This window comes from Panthera uncia (assembly GCF_023721935.1).
Source record: "Panthera uncia isolate 11264 chromosome C1 unlocalized genomic scaffold, Puncia_PCG_1.0 HiC_scaffold_4, whole genome shotgun sequence".
Classification (NCBI taxonomy): Eukaryota; Metazoa; Chordata; class Mammalia; order Carnivora; family Felidae; genus Panthera; species Panthera uncia.
The window spans coordinates 64,228,251-64,245,016 of NW_026057585.1; the positions used below are offsets into that span (position 1 = coordinate 64,228,251).

General features: G+C 36.2%; 1 protein-coding gene across 4 annotated transcripts in view; it reads left to right on the forward strand.

Moving 5' to 3' along the window:
- Positions 1-16,316, forward strand: part of EPS15 (epidermal growth factor receptor pathway substrate 15) — a 157,390-nt gene extending 141,074 nt beyond the window's left edge. For 3 of the 4 annotated variants that reach the window (XM_049617203.1, XM_049617205.1, XM_049617204.1), the window contains 4 exons: positions 4,672-4,748; positions 7,002-7,164; positions 11,245-11,438; positions 13,786-16,316. In XM_049617203.1, coding sequence (XP_049473160.1) covers positions 4,672-4,748; positions 7,002-7,164; positions 11,245-11,438; positions 13,786-13,932 — 581 coding nt within the window. In that variant the 3' untranslated portion in view covers positions 13,933-16,316. The remainder of the gene's footprint in view (positions 1-4,671; positions 4,749-7,001; positions 7,165-11,244; positions 11,439-13,785) is intronic. The other variant, XM_049617206.1, reaches the window with a different exon arrangement.
- Positions 16,317-16,766: the final 450 nt, after the last annotated feature.

Below are 16,766 nucleotides of genomic sequence, written 5' to 3' on the forward strand. Positions count from 1 at the left end.
ATAAACATTGAGGTGCATGTGCCCCTTCAAAACAGTACTGCTGTATCCTTTGGATAAATACCTAGTAGTCCAATTGCTGTAGTTCTATTTTTAATTTTTTGAGGAACCTCCATACCGTTTTCCAGAGTGGTCGCACCAGTTTGCATTTCCACTAGCAGTGCAAAAGGGTTCCTCTTTCTCTGCATCCTCGCCAACATCTGTTGTTGCCTGAGTTGTTAATTTTAGCCATTTTGACAGGTGTGAGGTAGTATCTCATTATGGTTTTTATTTGTATTGGGGAGAGAGAGAATTTTAAGCAGGCTGCATGCTCAGTGGGGAGCCTGACACAGGCTCAATCCCATGACTCTGGGATCATGACCTGAGCCAAAACCAAGAGTCAGATGCTCAACTAACTGAGCCACCCAGGCACTTGTATGTTTTTAACTTGAGAGAGAGATCTTTCTTAACATTTGATCATGTTACTAACCACAAACCTAAGTTGCTAGCCCTGTTCTCCACACATACATGTGTATGTAATTTTTTAAAATTTATTTATTACTTATATTCTTTAAAATGATGTTTACTATATTACCTATATTATATTTTTATTATATGTATATATATTTAATGGTCTTTTACTTAATGTGTCACAGGTGTATGTCAGAAAGTAAAGTTGTTCACCCTATGAAATATAAAACAGTACTAAACATCTTCTGGATATCACATCTCTGTTAATAGCATTACCATCTACTCAGTTGCCCAAGCAGAGACCTGGGAGTCATCCTATGTTGTATCCCTACACTCCCATCCCAGAGCTTCTGGGACATAGCAGAGTCTTATCAATTGACTGCAGAAGCAATAAATAAATGATTTGTCTCAAATCTGCTACACTGGCATAAGATTTTGAATTGAATGGAAGTGTAAACAGTTTAGAGAGGGGTTGTCATGATTAGGACATGAGTGCCTGAGTCCAACTGCCTGGACTTATTCAGATAAAATTGCTGGGGCGCCTGGGTGGCTCAGTTGGTTAAGTGTCCAGCTGTTGGTTTCGGCTCAGGTCATGATCTCCCAGTTCATGGGTTTGAGCCCCGCATCGGGCTCTGTGCTGATAGTGCAGAGCCTGCTTGGGATTCTCTCTCTCATTCTCTCTCTCTGCCCCTCCCATGTGCTCTCTCTCACTCGTTCTCTCTCTCTCTCTCTCTCTCTCTCTCTCTCAGAATAAATAAATAAAATTTTAAAAAGTTGCTAATTCTTTAGGTTTTGTTAGTCTCCATTTCCTAAACAATAAAATGAGGTTAATAGTTCTACTTAATGGGTTTGTTGGGTAGATTAAATGAGATGATGTATGTTAAGGTATTTATTGTGGTACCTATCACAGTAAATGGTAGCTACCGTTACTACTACTACTGCTGCTACTGCTACTGCTATTGCTACTACTACTTTTTCGTTTAATGATTTCCAAATCCTGGCTAATGTTACTGATTAATGTTACTTGTAATATACTCTTTGATAGTTCCAAGTGAAATAGGGATGAGAGAGAGAGAGAGAGAGAGAGAATAAGAATTGTTGCCAGCTGTCTTTTCCTGGAAAGGAATCTTTTAGTCCAAGATTGTTTTCTCTTCTTTTTGGTTTTTAAAACCCTTTTGTTTGTGAAATGAAAAATGTACTCTTTTAGTTATTTTTGTTGAGCAGATATCTGTCCCCTCCCCCGACTTTATGTATGTATGTTTGTTTTTAATGTATTTACTTAGTTTACTTATTCACAAAATCCTAACATCTGGAAACCACTGAGACTCTTAGAGGTGGCATTATACACCCAAGGTCACAATGTTTGCTTTCTTTATTCTCACCCCTATATCCCTGCTATTTTTCACCAAGAAGTTTAGAGGTTAGCCAGGAAAAAAAGATTAATCCCATAGAACAGGAAAAATGTAAGCTTTCAAAATAATTATAAACCTAAAGATAAACTTTTGTTCTTAAAAATTAAATGATAAATTACTCCTACTTCTAAAATTTGGTGATTGCAGGGGCACCTGGGTGGCTCAGTAGCTTGAGCGTCTGAGTTCAGCTCACATCATGATCTTGTGTTCATGGGTTCAAGCCCCACCTTGGGCTCTGTGCTGACATCTCAGAACCTGGAGTCTGCTTTGGAGTCTGTGTCTCCCTCTCTCTCTGCCCCTTGCCAGCTCACGCTCTGTCTCTCTCTGTCTCTCAAAAGAAAACATTAAAAATATTTTTTTAAATTGAGTGATTACAATAGAGATAGAAGGACATCAGATATTTTGAATATTTTGCCTCACACTGGGGTCTTTTTATCATTTATCCTTGTGAATAGACACATTGCAGACTGAAAGAATACTAAAGCAAATGCAGGTTACTCAGTTTCTACATATACTTTATTTTGGCTTGCAAAAGTTCTTTTACAAGTTTTTTACAAGTTCTTTTACTCTCTCACTGCCCTTCCCCCACACGTGTGCTCCTTCTTTGTTTATTATTTATTAATAAATAATTTATTATTTAATAAATAAATAAACATTTTTTAAAAACCTAGTTTCCCTTAGGGCACCTGGGTGGCTCAGTTGTTTAAGCATCTGACCCTTGATTTCAGCTCAGGTCATGATTTCAGTTTGTGGGACTGTGTCTTGTTACATGGTCTGGATAAGTTCATACTCAGTGAGTCCTTCCAGTTTCTAGACAGGCCTCTACTTCACATCAGCCATGATCAGTATCTTAGAAAATTCTTGCCAAAGTCTTAATCCCCCACTTTGGGCAAAAGTGCTTTGTCATTCATCCAGGATACATTCCCCGGTGTTTGGACCAATGCTGAATAGGTCGTTTATTCTGATGAAGAAAGTGTAGAAAAACTCCAGTAAACTATATTTAGCATATTCTTTATACACAAATGTCATGTGTTTTATTAATGTCTTTCACAATGTGCACTTCACAGTATTTCAGTCAAACTTGACCTAACTCAACACTGTTGCCATGTGTGTCATGACTTCTTGTAAGAGCTGTGGCAGAAAACAAGCATGAAGCAGGTTTTCTAGTCCCTCCAAGGAAATGAGCCAACTCCTTCTCCCTCATTACCATTCTACCAGTCAGGAGAACATCTGTACCCTGGTTGTGCCTCAGTTGCTGTGGTATCAGCAATAACAGGCGGAGAAGGAAAAAGAAGGGAAAGCCTAAAACAACAGCCATGACTAGGCTGGTCCCCAGGCTGTGTAGTTATAAAAAAAATATCTTTTATGGCTAACGTGTAGAATTTCCTGTAACTCTGGATTTTTTTCTTCTTTAAGATCAGAGTTGTTGTTATATTTCTAAAGGACTGATTTTATTTATGCTTCTTCCCACCACCTTTACCTGCTTCCTCCACCTCATGACTGTCTTGGTAACAAAGCAACCAAAAGTAATATATGCCTTTCTGCCCCTCTTCAGTTTATGTCCATGGTATACTGATTTTTAGAGGTAAAGGCACACTTTACACATTTAAATGGCTATGTGGGCATACTTTTATTTTTTTTTTCTTTTCAATTTTATATTTAAATTATAGTTAACATACAGTGCAATAGTGGTTTCAGGTGTAGAATCCAGTGATTCATCACACACTTTTGTTTTAAAACCAATTTGATGTAAAGATGAAGATTTAAGGAAGAATAAGGGAAGTTTTTCAGTGCCTGTTTGCTCTGTCTTACCCTGTCTCTTGTACTTCTCTTTGCCTTCCTTTGTTTCTGTTTTCCTATATCAAGTAACAATTCTTATAAACATTCTTTGACTTTATTGGTAGTCATTATGCCTGAATAGATGAAACATAGTTCAGAGTAGATCAGTTTATTCCTGCTGAAATGTTAATCCATTTAGCAGTGCACTGTGATCGAACAGAAAACTTCTCATGCCTGGGAGCAGGTTAAATAATTATGTTTGCAATTCGTGTTCCTTCTGCCTGGAATGTCTTTCTCTTTCCCACCTCCATATATTCCTTGTTTAAAAGACCTATCTCAAATGTAAGAAGCCTACAACATGTTCTTGTTAGACTCCTTGTTAGACTGCAAGATTTTGGGGGGTAAGAACTGTATTTTCTTGGACTTGATATTCAAGAAATGTTTTTGACCATTCATTTTTCATTGGATAAGCCATATTCACTTTTTTTAAAGACTTTACAATCTAATAATGGTGACATATCAATCACAGATAACCATAATACAAACTAGAATGCAGTCACTGCCACAAAGAAGGAAGAAATCACTTCTTGCTGTGGGAATTAGAGACACCTAGGTTATCCCAGGCTTTGTGGATGAGGCAACATTTAAAATGTGCCATGAAGGATGAGTGTGAAATGTGAAATTAATGGGACCTGGCTTTTTTTAATTTCTTGATGGCTTTATTAGAAATAGTTTAAGTGCATGGGAACTATATGATTTGACATATTCCAAAGGCTTAAACCTAGAATTAGTTTTCTTGCTTTTGATCTGAAATCATTCATGGCTTGATTTATACAAAAGAATGTAATGTATGTGTGTCAGGGGTGAGGTATCAATTTGTTCACTATCTTTGTGAACTTAAGTCACAAATTCAGGAACTGATATTTAGGATTAGGTATTTTTCATCTGTCTGAATGTTTGTACCAACCAAAAGAGGTCATGAAATTCTGATGTATTTCTGTCCTATTGGATTGATTTTCTTTATTCATTTTAGCCACAGATCCCTTTGCTTCTGTTTTTGGAAATGAATCATTTGAAGATGGATTTGCTGACTTCAGCACATTATCAAAGGTAATCTGCAATGATTAAGTGGGAAAGTAAAATATACTGTGTTTCTACCAGTGGAACAATCCTTCCTTTCAGTTATGTAGCCCTCACAGACATTGCAACTTGATTTCAGCAAGTTACTGTAAATGTTGTTTTCAGATAGAAATGATAGATAAGATGGGGCGCCTGGGTGGCTCAGTTGGTTGAGCATCTGACTTTGGCTCAGGTCATGATGTCATGATTCATGGGTTCGAGCCCTGCATCAGGCTCTGTGCTGACAGCTCAGAGCCTGAAGCCTGCTTCAGATTCTGTATCTCTGTCTCTCTCTGCCCCTACCCCACTCATGCTCTGTCTCTCTGACTGTTAAAAATAAACATGAAAAATTTTTTGAAAAAAAAAAAAAAAGAAATGATAAGATATAATTAAAGTAGACATATTTCAATACATAAAGATGGTGGTGATGGTACAGGTAATTATAATTTTCTACTGACAGTTTAGCTCAACAGCTTCATTTTAAGAGTTTTCTGTCTTTTTTTAAAAAGTATTTATTTTTGAGAGAGAGTGAGGCTGGTGGGGCAGAGAGAGAGACAGAGAGAGAGAGGATCCCAAGCAGGCTCCACATTGCCAATGCAGAGCCCAAATTAGGGCTGTTTAACCTACTGAGCCACCCAGGCACCCCAAGTCTTCTGACTTTTTAAACATATTTCTTCCAGTTGAAGAGGCACCTGGGTGGCTCAGTCAGTTAAGCGTCCGACTTCGGTTCAGGTCATGATATCACAGTTCATGAGTTCAAGCCCCGTGTTGGGCTCTGTGCTGACAGCTCAGAGCCTGGAGGCTGCTTTGGATTCTGTGTCTCCCTCTCTGTTTCTGACCCTCCCCTGCTCACGCTCTCTCTCTCTCTCTCTCTCTCTCTCTGTCTCTCTCAAAAATAAATAAGCATTAAAGAAAATTAAACATATTTCTTCCAGTTGAACTACATTTCCCCCCTGTTGACTATCTGGGTCAATAGCTGTAAAATCTGGGCATCATTCTATCTTCTCTGCATTGGTTACTTCATTTTATGTTCTGAGGCTGTTAGGGTTAGTATTAAAACATTTAATACACATAGTCCAGCTCTGTATGTCCACTATCTATTTTCCAGTGTAGCTCTAGGATTGATTCAGACCAAAAGAGTAAAATTAGAGTATATGTAAAATTGTCTAGATCATCGGTTCTCAGCTGGATGTTATTCCCCCACCCCCAACCCTCAGTTATTTGGCATTGTCTAGAGACATTACTGGTTGTCACAACTGGGGAGGGGGACTACTCATATCTAGTGGATAGAGACTAGGGGTGCTGTTAAACATTCTACAGCACAGTGTCTGTCTCCCCACAACACAGAATTATGTACAGCCTACATTTTAAGTAGTACTGTAGAAAAATACTGGCCTAAATATGATCTAAACCCATCATGTTTGATTCATTATAGAAAAGTGAATCTTTCATTACTCCCAGTATTAGAAAGGCACGTTAAGACTTGTCATTTCATGGGATCAGTTTGCTTTTAAAAATTAACTTTCAAGTTGTTTTTAATGTTTTTCAAGATGCTATTTTCTTTGGCATTAGTATTAAATCTTTCCTATATTTAATTACATTAGGAAGTGTGGAATCAGTATTTTTTTTCTTTATCATTTGGATCAAATATTCACTTGAGGAAGAACATATAGTCCCTTTAAAATGGACCTCAGGTGGTATTGTATTTCCTGAAGCTTGAAAAACTTAAAAAAATTCTTTTAATGTTTATTTATTTTTAAGAGAGAGAGAGAGAGAGAGAGAGAGAGAGAGAGACAGAGTGTGAGCAGGGGAGGGGCAGAGAGAGAGGGAGACACAGGATCCGAAGCAGGCTCCAGGCTCCAAGCCATCAGCACAGAGCCTAATGTGGGGTCTTGAACTCATGAGCCAAGAGATCATGACCTGAGCTGAAGTCCAACACTTAACCGACTGAGCTACCCAGGTTCCCCAAGCTTGAAAGACTTTTAATCCAGAGTTGGCTTGTTTTGGTATGATATGTTGCTTTTAATAAGTAGTGATGTTATAATCACTACTCATATAAAACAGTTTTTTAAAAGTTTTTCCCTTTTGGCCCTGAATGCAAAGGTTAACATGTCAGTGCTCTCCGAATTGAAATAAATAAAGCTGCATAATAATGAAGATCATTCTTCTAAATGTTACATGACCGTATATAATTTGGTTAGTATAATTTATATAACCACGTATAACATTTCTTTTCAAACAAAGGTCAACAATGAAGATCCTTTTGGTTCAGCCACATCAAGCTCTGTCAATAATGTGGTCATTAAAAAAAATGTGCTTGAGGAAACATCAGTCAAAAGTGAAGATGTACCCCCAGCACTGCCACCAAAGACTGGAACTCCAACAAGACCCTGCCCGCCACCACCTGGTATGAGAGTTGGTATCTTTCTTAAGTCAACTGAGATGCTTTTTCTCCTTCTGAAAAATATTGGTGTGGGCCTCATAGACTTAGATAAAGGGCTTTAAACAAAACAAGTCAAAAAACATGACAGAAACTGTTCTGACCTCCGTACAGAATTACAGACATGTGCCTAAGAGGCTAGTATGGGTAACATGAACCACTTTTCTGGCAAGAGCTCATTTCTTTTTAAATCATTTTAGAGTGGCAGTAAATGGAAAGGACAGTTATCAGTGAAATGGCTTGCTTTTCGGAAACTCATTGATTACCATTTACCCAACAGTTTTTTCACTTTGGTGCTTTAATTAAATTAATCTCTGTAAGAGAAGATTAAGTTGAAGGCCCCTTCTTTTCCTGCCCAATGCAAAAGTTTCCGTAAATCCTTTGATGTGACAATATATTGCCTTTTGGTATCCAGAATTCAGCAACATAGCAATTTAAAAGAATGTATTTTTCTTGAAGCAAAGTATTATCTTACCTCACTTAATAAGAGATTCCTTTATTTTCTGAAAGTAATTTTTTTGGTCCAGGAATAAATTCTTAATGTTTTTAGTTTTTAGTTTTGTTTTGTTTTTAACGAAGATAGTTCACAAGAAGTGGCTAAAAAGGCAATCCCTGAGTAGACATAGTGCTGCTAGGCTGTTATGTGAGAAGACCTATCTGGTACATGGTTATTTTAATCACGTGTCACTCCTTGGCAAATTTTTAGCCACAGTAGTTACAGATTTTTATGCTTGCCTTTCATAATAACCTCCCTGTGGTATTTCTTGGGCAGATTATTTTTTTCTTTTTTGACTTAAAAAATTGCATGTACAATTGTTAATACTCGATTATCTGTTGAAAAATCAGGTAAAGAAATTAAATGATTTCTATCTTTTAAGGAAAAAGAGCCTATATTATATATTTCTAGAAGGTAAGATTGTCAAGAGTATATTAAAAAACAAATAAGTCAACAAATAATCCCATTGAAAAATGGGCAGAAGACATGGACAGACATTTCTCCAAAGAAGACATTCACATGGCCAACAGACATATGACAAGATGCTCAGCATCACTCTTTGTCAGGGAAGTGCAAGTTAAAACTACATGATGTCACCTCACACTTGTCAGAATTACTAAAATCAAAAACACTAGAAACAAGTGTTGATGAGGTTGTGGAGAAACAAGTCTTGATGAGGTTGTGGAGAAAAAGGAACCTTTGTGTACTGTTGGTGGGAATGCAAGCTGGTGTGGCCAGTGTCAAAAATAGCATGGACGTTACTCAAAAAATTAAGTATAGAAATACCATGTGATCCAGTATTTCCACTACTGGGTATTTACCCAAAGAATATGAAAACACTAATTTGAAAAGATTTATCCATCCCTACTTTATAGCAGCATCATTTACAATAGCCAGGATATGGAAGAGCCCAGATGTCCATCAACTGATGATTGGATAAAGAAGATGCAGTATATATATATAGTGGGATATTACTCAGCCATAAAAAAGAATGAAATCTTGCCATTTGCAACAACATGGATGGATCTAGAGAGTATAATGCTAAGTGAAATAAATCAGAGAAAGACAAATACCATATGATTTCACTCATATGTGGAATTTAAGAAACAAAACAGATGAATAAAGAAAAAAAAAGAGACAAACCAAGAAAGAGACTCTTAACTGTAGAGAATAAACAGATCATTACCAGAGGGCAGGTGGGTGGGGGATGTGTGAAATAGGTGCAGGAGATTAAGAGTTACAGTGATGAGCACTGAGTAATATATTAGAATTGTTGAATCACTACACTGTACACCTGAAACTAATATGATACTTTATGTTAACTATAATGGACTTAAAATTAAGAAAAAAAAAAACAAATGAGTCAATTAGCTTAAGTTTTTTTGTTTTTTGGGTTTTTTTTAATTTTTAACGTTTATTTATTTTAGAGAGACAGAGTATGAGCAGGGGAGGAGCAGAGAGAGAGACACACAGAATTCGAAGCAGGCTCCAGGCTCTGAGCGGTCAGTGCAGAGCCTGACACGGGGCTGGAACTCACAAACTGTGAGATCATGACCTGAGCCAAAGTCGGATGCTCAACCAACTGAGCCACCCAGGCGCCCCTTATTTAAGTTTTATACCTGTATGATGCCAATAGAGAAGTTATTTTTTTAAATCCTAAGTAAAATAATATATAATCTAAGGATTTTCAGCAAATGAGTATACATCACTATAGAAGTGTCAAGGAAAAAAGGATGGTTTGTTGGAGAGAGCTTAAAGAGACTGGGAGCTTAAAGATCTGGGTGCTAAATCTGAGTGTCCTCAGACTAGCTCTGTGATCTTTGAGTGTGTAATTTCTTTTTAAAAATTTTTATTAAATGTTTATTTATTTTTGAAGGAGAGAGAGAGACAGAGTGTGAGTGGGGGAGGGGCAGAGAGAGGGAGACACAGAATCTGAAGCAGGTTCCAGGCTCTGAGCTGTCAGCACAGAGCCCAACGCGGGGCTGGAACTCACAAACCGCGAGATCATGACCTGAACCAAAGTTGGACGCTTAACCGACTGAGCCACCTAGGTGCCCCTTGAGTGTGTAATTTCATATGTCTGAGCCTCAGCTGTCTGAGCTGTTAGATGGTGGCAAAAACTCCAATTTCGCCTACCTTCACAGGATTGTTAGAAGGATCGATATGAACATCTTTTGTAAGCTGCTACAGTGATGAAAAGACTCTGTTATGATTGCTATTAGCAGCTTAACAAATTTTAGGAAAAATACGTATTTGAAAATATTTAACACCTGTATGTGTCATTTTCCTTCAAGAAGTACTAAGTTAAGACTTTAAAATTAGAGAACTTGTTTGAAAACGGTGATGAGTTGAGCGACAGCAGAACACTGTGGTTTGATCAAAAATTAGTTTATCAGCAACCACAAAAGTTTAGGCCCTGGGCTTCAAAACATTCTCTTCATTTTTCAATTTGAAATATCGTAGGTGGCAAAAAGGAGGTGGGGTACTCCAAGGTAAGTTTTAATCATGTTCCCAGGTATTAGATAGATAGATTGATCCAGAGAAAAATCAGAAGAATATAGTCTTCTATTTTATTTTATTTCATTTTTACTTTTACTTTTATTTTTTTAATTTACATCCAAAATAGTTAGTGTATAGTGCAACAATGATTTCAGGAGTAGATTCCTTAATGCCCCTCAGCCCCCCTCCCACACTCCCTCCAGTAACCCTCTGTTTGTTCTCCGTATTTATGAGTCTCTTATGCTTTGTCCCCCTCCCTGTTTTTATATTATTTTTGTTTCCCTTCCCTTATGATCACCTGTTTTGTCTCTTAAATTCCTCATATGAATGAAGTCATATGATATTTGTTTTCCTCTGACTAATTTTGCTTAGCATAATACCCTCCAATTCCATCCACGTAGTTGCAAATGGCAAGATTTCATTCTTTTTGATTGCCAAGTAGTACTCCATTGTATATATACCGCATCTTTATCCATTCATCCATTGATGGACATTTGGGCTCTTTCCATAGTTTGGCTATTGTTGATAGTGCTGCTATAAACATTGGGGTCCATGAATCCCTTCAAAACAGCACACCTGTATCCTTTGGATAAATACCTAGTAGTGCAATTGCTGGGTTATAGTCATTTTTCAGAGGTCATTTGCCCTTACTCCTGCTCTATCAGGCTGAGGTTATAACAGCAAAGACCATTTCTGTCTTTATTTTTTGTCATCTCTTCCTGTTTCATCCTTTCCTCTCTCTTCTTGGGAACATGCTACTTTGGGGAAGACAGGGTTTACTCTCTGGGCAGAAATGATTCCTGGCCCATTCCTTTCCCCTTTGCTGTTTCTTCATTTAGCAACATAGAGCTGGAATATATTTGAGAGGTTGTGTGTTAAAGAGTTGAGGACTGACCTTTGGTGTGGTCATTAAAGACCATACTAAAAAATGTGCTTTAGGCACTCACCTCCCTTCCCCCACCCCCAGTTCTTTAATGCTCTCTGTGTTCATGTTCTTCTGTGTTTGTTTGCCATTTTTGCATGTTGAGTTAATTGTAATGATTTTGATCCAGGGAAAAGACCCATCAACAAATTGGATTCTTCTGATCCTTTTAAACTGAATGATCCATTTCAGCCTTTCCCAGACAATGATAGCCCTAAAGAAAAAGATCCTGATATGTTTTGTGATTCATTCACTTCTACTACTACCACTGCTACCACTACCAATAAAGAGGCTGACCCAAGCAATTTTGCTAACTTCAGTGCTGTAAGTACTGTGAATGGGCTGGTTGGGGGAAAATATTTCCATTTACAGTTTAAAAGGTTTTCAAAGATTACTTTGGAGTCTGCCAAATTTGCATCATTTCAACTAAATTTACCAACATACAAAAAATGATCTATATTCCTCTCCCAACCAAAATTTCTGTTTGATTCTGTTTTGATGGTTCTAACATTGTTCCATTGCACAAATGATTTTAGTAGTCTTAGTTCTTGTGATATATACCAGTTGTTTTGCAAACCCTTCTCTTAGTCTTAGTAAACATATAAATGAAATCTTGACAGTTATTATTTTGCAAATTGTAATGGATGATGGGCCATTAGAGAGTCATTTGCTGTCTGCCCGCTGGATGAATAATGGCAATAATGAGCTTATGTATTTGTAACTGTGTATGTGTGTTTGTGTATAAAGTTTTCATGATTTCTGGAGACCTGTCAGCAACTATTATATGAGAGGGTAAGGCCAAGGATTCTTTGAATAGAAGGCGAAACTCTGTTTTTTATAAGATAGTATTTTTAAAATGTGCATGTTGGTTTTATGAAATAAATACAATTGTCAAGCTAAACAATCTTTAATTACTTGGAGGGCTCTAATTCACAATTAGAAATTCCATATATTCCATATTTACTCTGCATTCTCCCAGAGCTGACTGAAATAGGCAGACCATTAAAAACAATGGAAAGATGCTGTGATAACCCATAGATAAGGGCTATAAGATCACAGAAATGGAGTAACCAACTATGGAGGTGTCGCTCTGGAGGGACAAAGCAGTGATATATATTCCATCATTATTTACATAAAAACAAAGCTTTTTTTAAATAAGAATCTTCGAGTAGGTAACAGAAGCTTCATTTCCCTAGATTTTTTTTAGACAATGACTTTCATAGTGCCTCTTCTATAATAAAGGAATTTTCCTCTACTTACCACCTTAGCCCCTTGAGATGTATTTGGAAATAGAAGATCTGGGTAACCCTGGCCACAGTCTGTCTCATGTCTCCCTCAGTATAGCATTGGGTCATTCAACCAGGCAATGTATCCTTATAGCTCTTTCTAGTTGGAAAGGAGGTAGCCAGGAATCTGCATGCAGACAAAATTAGACTAAGCCACCTTTCATTCTTTCTTTCTTTTTTTTCCAGCTTTTGACTATGTACTCCATAGTCATAGAAGAAGTCCAGTGGCTTCTTCTGAATGTGAAGGAGCAGAATAAGAATCAATATTTTGAATACTAGAAAATGGAGTGTCAGAATTATACTGACTTAACTTTGTTACATAGAATTTGAGTTGTTTCAAGCAGAGAATCCAGAAATTGCTCTCTTTAGGAAATTATAATCTGCTTATTATAAAATACCTTCTGGCTGTGGTATTTAATATCTTAAATATGATTTCAGCAAGTCAGAATCTTATTGGAATAAGTCTTGAACAATAGTAGAGGCATTATGCTTATTTTATACTTCAGAATTTCAATATAGTATAATATAACGCAACTCATAATAAAAATGCCTGCCTTTTTTCATTATGAAAGATTTGTTAAGTATTGTTAAGTTTCAAACTCCCTCTAACTCACTAGGGAAAAAGCTACCATCTTCAAAAAGCCTGACAATTTCTTTAATTTCATCATGTTATGGTATTCCTTTGTATGACAAGACTTCAAACCAAGGAAAACTTTTTTATTTTGTATCTGTCAGTGTTGCTGTTTTGGGTAGATAAAAATATTTCCCTGACTGATGTTAAGGTTTAAGGTTTATTAATTTTAAGTGTATAGTTTTATTTAGACTGAGTCAAAAAGTTCTCAGTGCCTGCAAAAATCTTTACAATGCATTAAAAAAATAATTTGGTCCACTTCTTGTTTAGTATACCCAGTATTCTTTTTTTATGTATAGCAAAATCAGCATATTCTTGCTACATAGTTTTTCTGTACATGAGAGCGAGGGTAAGGTAGGAAATCATCAGTGGGATTAAGTTGAAATGATTGATCATGTGAGGATGCTCCCTGAGGTTGAAGTAATTAGTGTTTTGCATTACATTAAAAGGCTAGCCTACCTGTTTGTAAATGTCCTAATTCACCTTAAGCATTTCTACTTTTTAAAAGTGTTTTAATATTTACTTTTATAGACTTTCTATCAGTAGACTGTAATAATTTTTAAAATTAAACCACATTTAATAACTGGTAAAACTAAGTGTGTTTTCAGGGAAAAAAAAATTAACAGGTAGCAAATAAGACTATTCCCAGAGTCCTTGCAGGTGAAACAAGTATTTAATGTCCTTTGTAACAACTGTTTTCCTTCTTTTTGTTTGTTTTACTCATTAACTTGTTTATCCATCTTTTAAATGGCAGTATCCCTCTGAAGAAGATATGATCGAATGGGCCAAGAGGGAAAGTGAGAGAGAGGAAGAGCAGAGGCTTGCCCGATTGAATCAGCAAGAGCAGGAAGACTTAGAACTGGCTATTGCACTCAGCAAATCTGAGATATCAGAAGCATGAAGAATTCTCCTGTCCTTTGTCAACCATACAGTATTCTTCTTCCTGAATACTGAAGCTCTTTACAGTGTGTATGAAAACTACCTATGAGCATGGGAATACAAAAGGTTTGCGATTCCTGTAAATGTGACAAAAGTTTGTTTTGGTTTTTTGTTTTTGTTTCTTACTCCATTTCAGATTTGTCTTTTTTTTTTTTTCTTTCCACCTATAAAAGCAGTAACCCAGTCAGAAAACTTCACCTACACCCCTATTCTGGTGTGCATTTACTGTGAGCTTTTGCCTGCCTGTGCTTTTACTTGTAAAGCTAGAGTACCCAAGCTTCTGCCTTCTGGAATATACAGAAATAGTTTCATCCCTGTGCTACCCTTGTTCTGTAGTTACTCTGATGATAGCCAGTGGGGTTCTTAAAGTTTGCAGTACTCTTCTCTGATTTGAATGGTTGAGGGAGGGGAAGGGAAAGAACATCCTATTTCTTTTATGATAGTGAAAATTGGCTAGTTTAAAGTATATGTTTGTATTTCCTTATAATTAATACCGTTCACTTTGTTTTTTATAGACAAGGAAAAATATTTTGCATAAATTGACTCCACTATTGAAAAAGGAATGCTTTAGATTGAACCATTACAGCTTCAGATTCAATCTTGTCCTAAATAAAAATGTTAAAGCCTCATGTGTGAAATATACTTTTAAAAAAATTTCTCTGGACTTAAAGAATTTTAGATGAACAGATTACCTCTCCATAATTTTAAGTACTAGATAGTGGAGAAAACCCTATCACTTAAAGTATCCTCATCAGTATAAGGTAAGCAAAAATCTTAACATGGCAGCCATTCTGCCATTGGTATGGCACTGTCCTCCTTAGTTCATGGTAGGTTTATTTTTGTACTTTGCAGAAGAAACTTTAGCAAGCTAGAACTGGAAGGTACTTTAAATTTTTGTATACATATATTTTTGTTTCCTTTAATGAAGGCTCACTTACTTGAACTGTAAAAACTTCCACTGAATACAAATGAGAAGTGACATGTATTAAATCATATTATTGTTTTTTGTCCATCTTTGTGGTTTAAAATAGTTAATTCTCTTCCTGGGTTGGTTTGTTTGTTTGTTTGTTTGTTTGTTTGTTTTTTAACCTATAAAGTTGGCAGGCTAGCAAAAAAAATCTTTTTTTTTTTAATTGGGAGAGAAGAGACCTACCAAATTGTCAAAGCTCTTCATGTGTTAAAAGCCTGTCTCCTGTAAAACTGAGCTAGCAGACAAGCTGAATTTGAAATAGACTGTGGTGTAGGCTGTAAATTGTAGAATAACCTTAGTTTTCTTTTAACATCAGTAATTGACTTAGATAATGTATTGAATACCAAGATGAAAAATGCACCTACAAACTAAAAATCTCTGTGGTCACCAAGTCAAGGTGGTATTGATCTGTGTTAATCAGAGTAACTTATTGCCTAGCCTATGAATAAATTCCAAAATATCCAATTCATTTTATCTTGAAATGGTGCTTTTTTTTCCTCTCCACACACAATTTAAAACAAACTTAAACCACATTCTTGCACTGCTTTTTTATACTTTTATAAATTGAAACATTTCAGCATAGAAGTTATACATATGAAGCAAGGGCTGACTCATAATCGTAAGTCTTTAATTTAGATAAACTAATCCAGTGACCTAAGGATATACTACAAAAGTTGATTGAAAGGGTAGTGTTGGGAGTTGTTAGGTAGTGGTTTTGGGGGGTTTTTTCCTTCCCCTTAAACTTCAGGAAAAAGGTAAGTTGACTTGAATAACCTTCTTTTGCACTGGGAAAATGAACAGATGTTTGAAATGCTTTTAAAATATTTTTTTTAATTAAAAAGCCACTCTGGAAAATATTAAATATCTGTAACTTATAAATACCAACTTTCGATGTAATAAATGTACCCTAACCTTATGTTTGTTTAACTGGATTACATAGATTCTTATCTTTTGTTAAAATATGTATACTCAGTGGGCCAATATAATATTAAAGTATGTATATATATTATATACATATGTGTGTGTGTGTGTGTGTGTGTGTGTGTGTGTATATATATATATATATATATATATATATATATATATATATATAATCTTGCTCCATGCTCACTCGTAGGAAATGAATGTCTTAGAGTCATTTGTGATTACATTTTATGTCGTTGACTCTGGCTGCAGAGCCTGTGCTTTAAAAGGACAGATAAGTATTCCTGAGAGCTAAGTGGCACTACTTACAAAGTTTTAACCATCTTCCACATACTTGTTCAAATTTATTTGGGCTCTCTATAGACTTTTCTCTTATGTTTCAAACTTCCAAACTGTAGCCTGTAATTATGAGAACAATAAACTTTAAGTAATAATAAAGCATACTATCCATATATCCTATTTGAAATGGAGTTTTGCAGTTCTCTGTTATGTCCATGCTGTGTCCAAGGAGGGGTAGGTATACAGTCAGCACTGATTAATATGTGTAAAGTGCTTGATGCGGTACCTGGTATAGAGTAAATACTCAATAAATATCAACTACTATTTTTAGTTATCATGTCCTGTTTTTGTGAAAGAAAGATAGGAAATGTGTATGCATAGGGACAGTGCCTGAAACATACATGGCTTTGTGTATATTTGTTGAATGAGGATTTGTGACCTGGACCCTAGGAGGGCACCATGACATAAAAAATTCATGTAGTCCTGGGATTGAATCCCTAGTCTGCCAGTTTGGAGAAAGATATCTTTGAGAAACTTACTTAGCCTCCCTGAGCCTCATTTTCGTTATCTAAATGAATATTTTAATACTTGACTCATAGGATTTTTCTGAAGGATTTCACTTT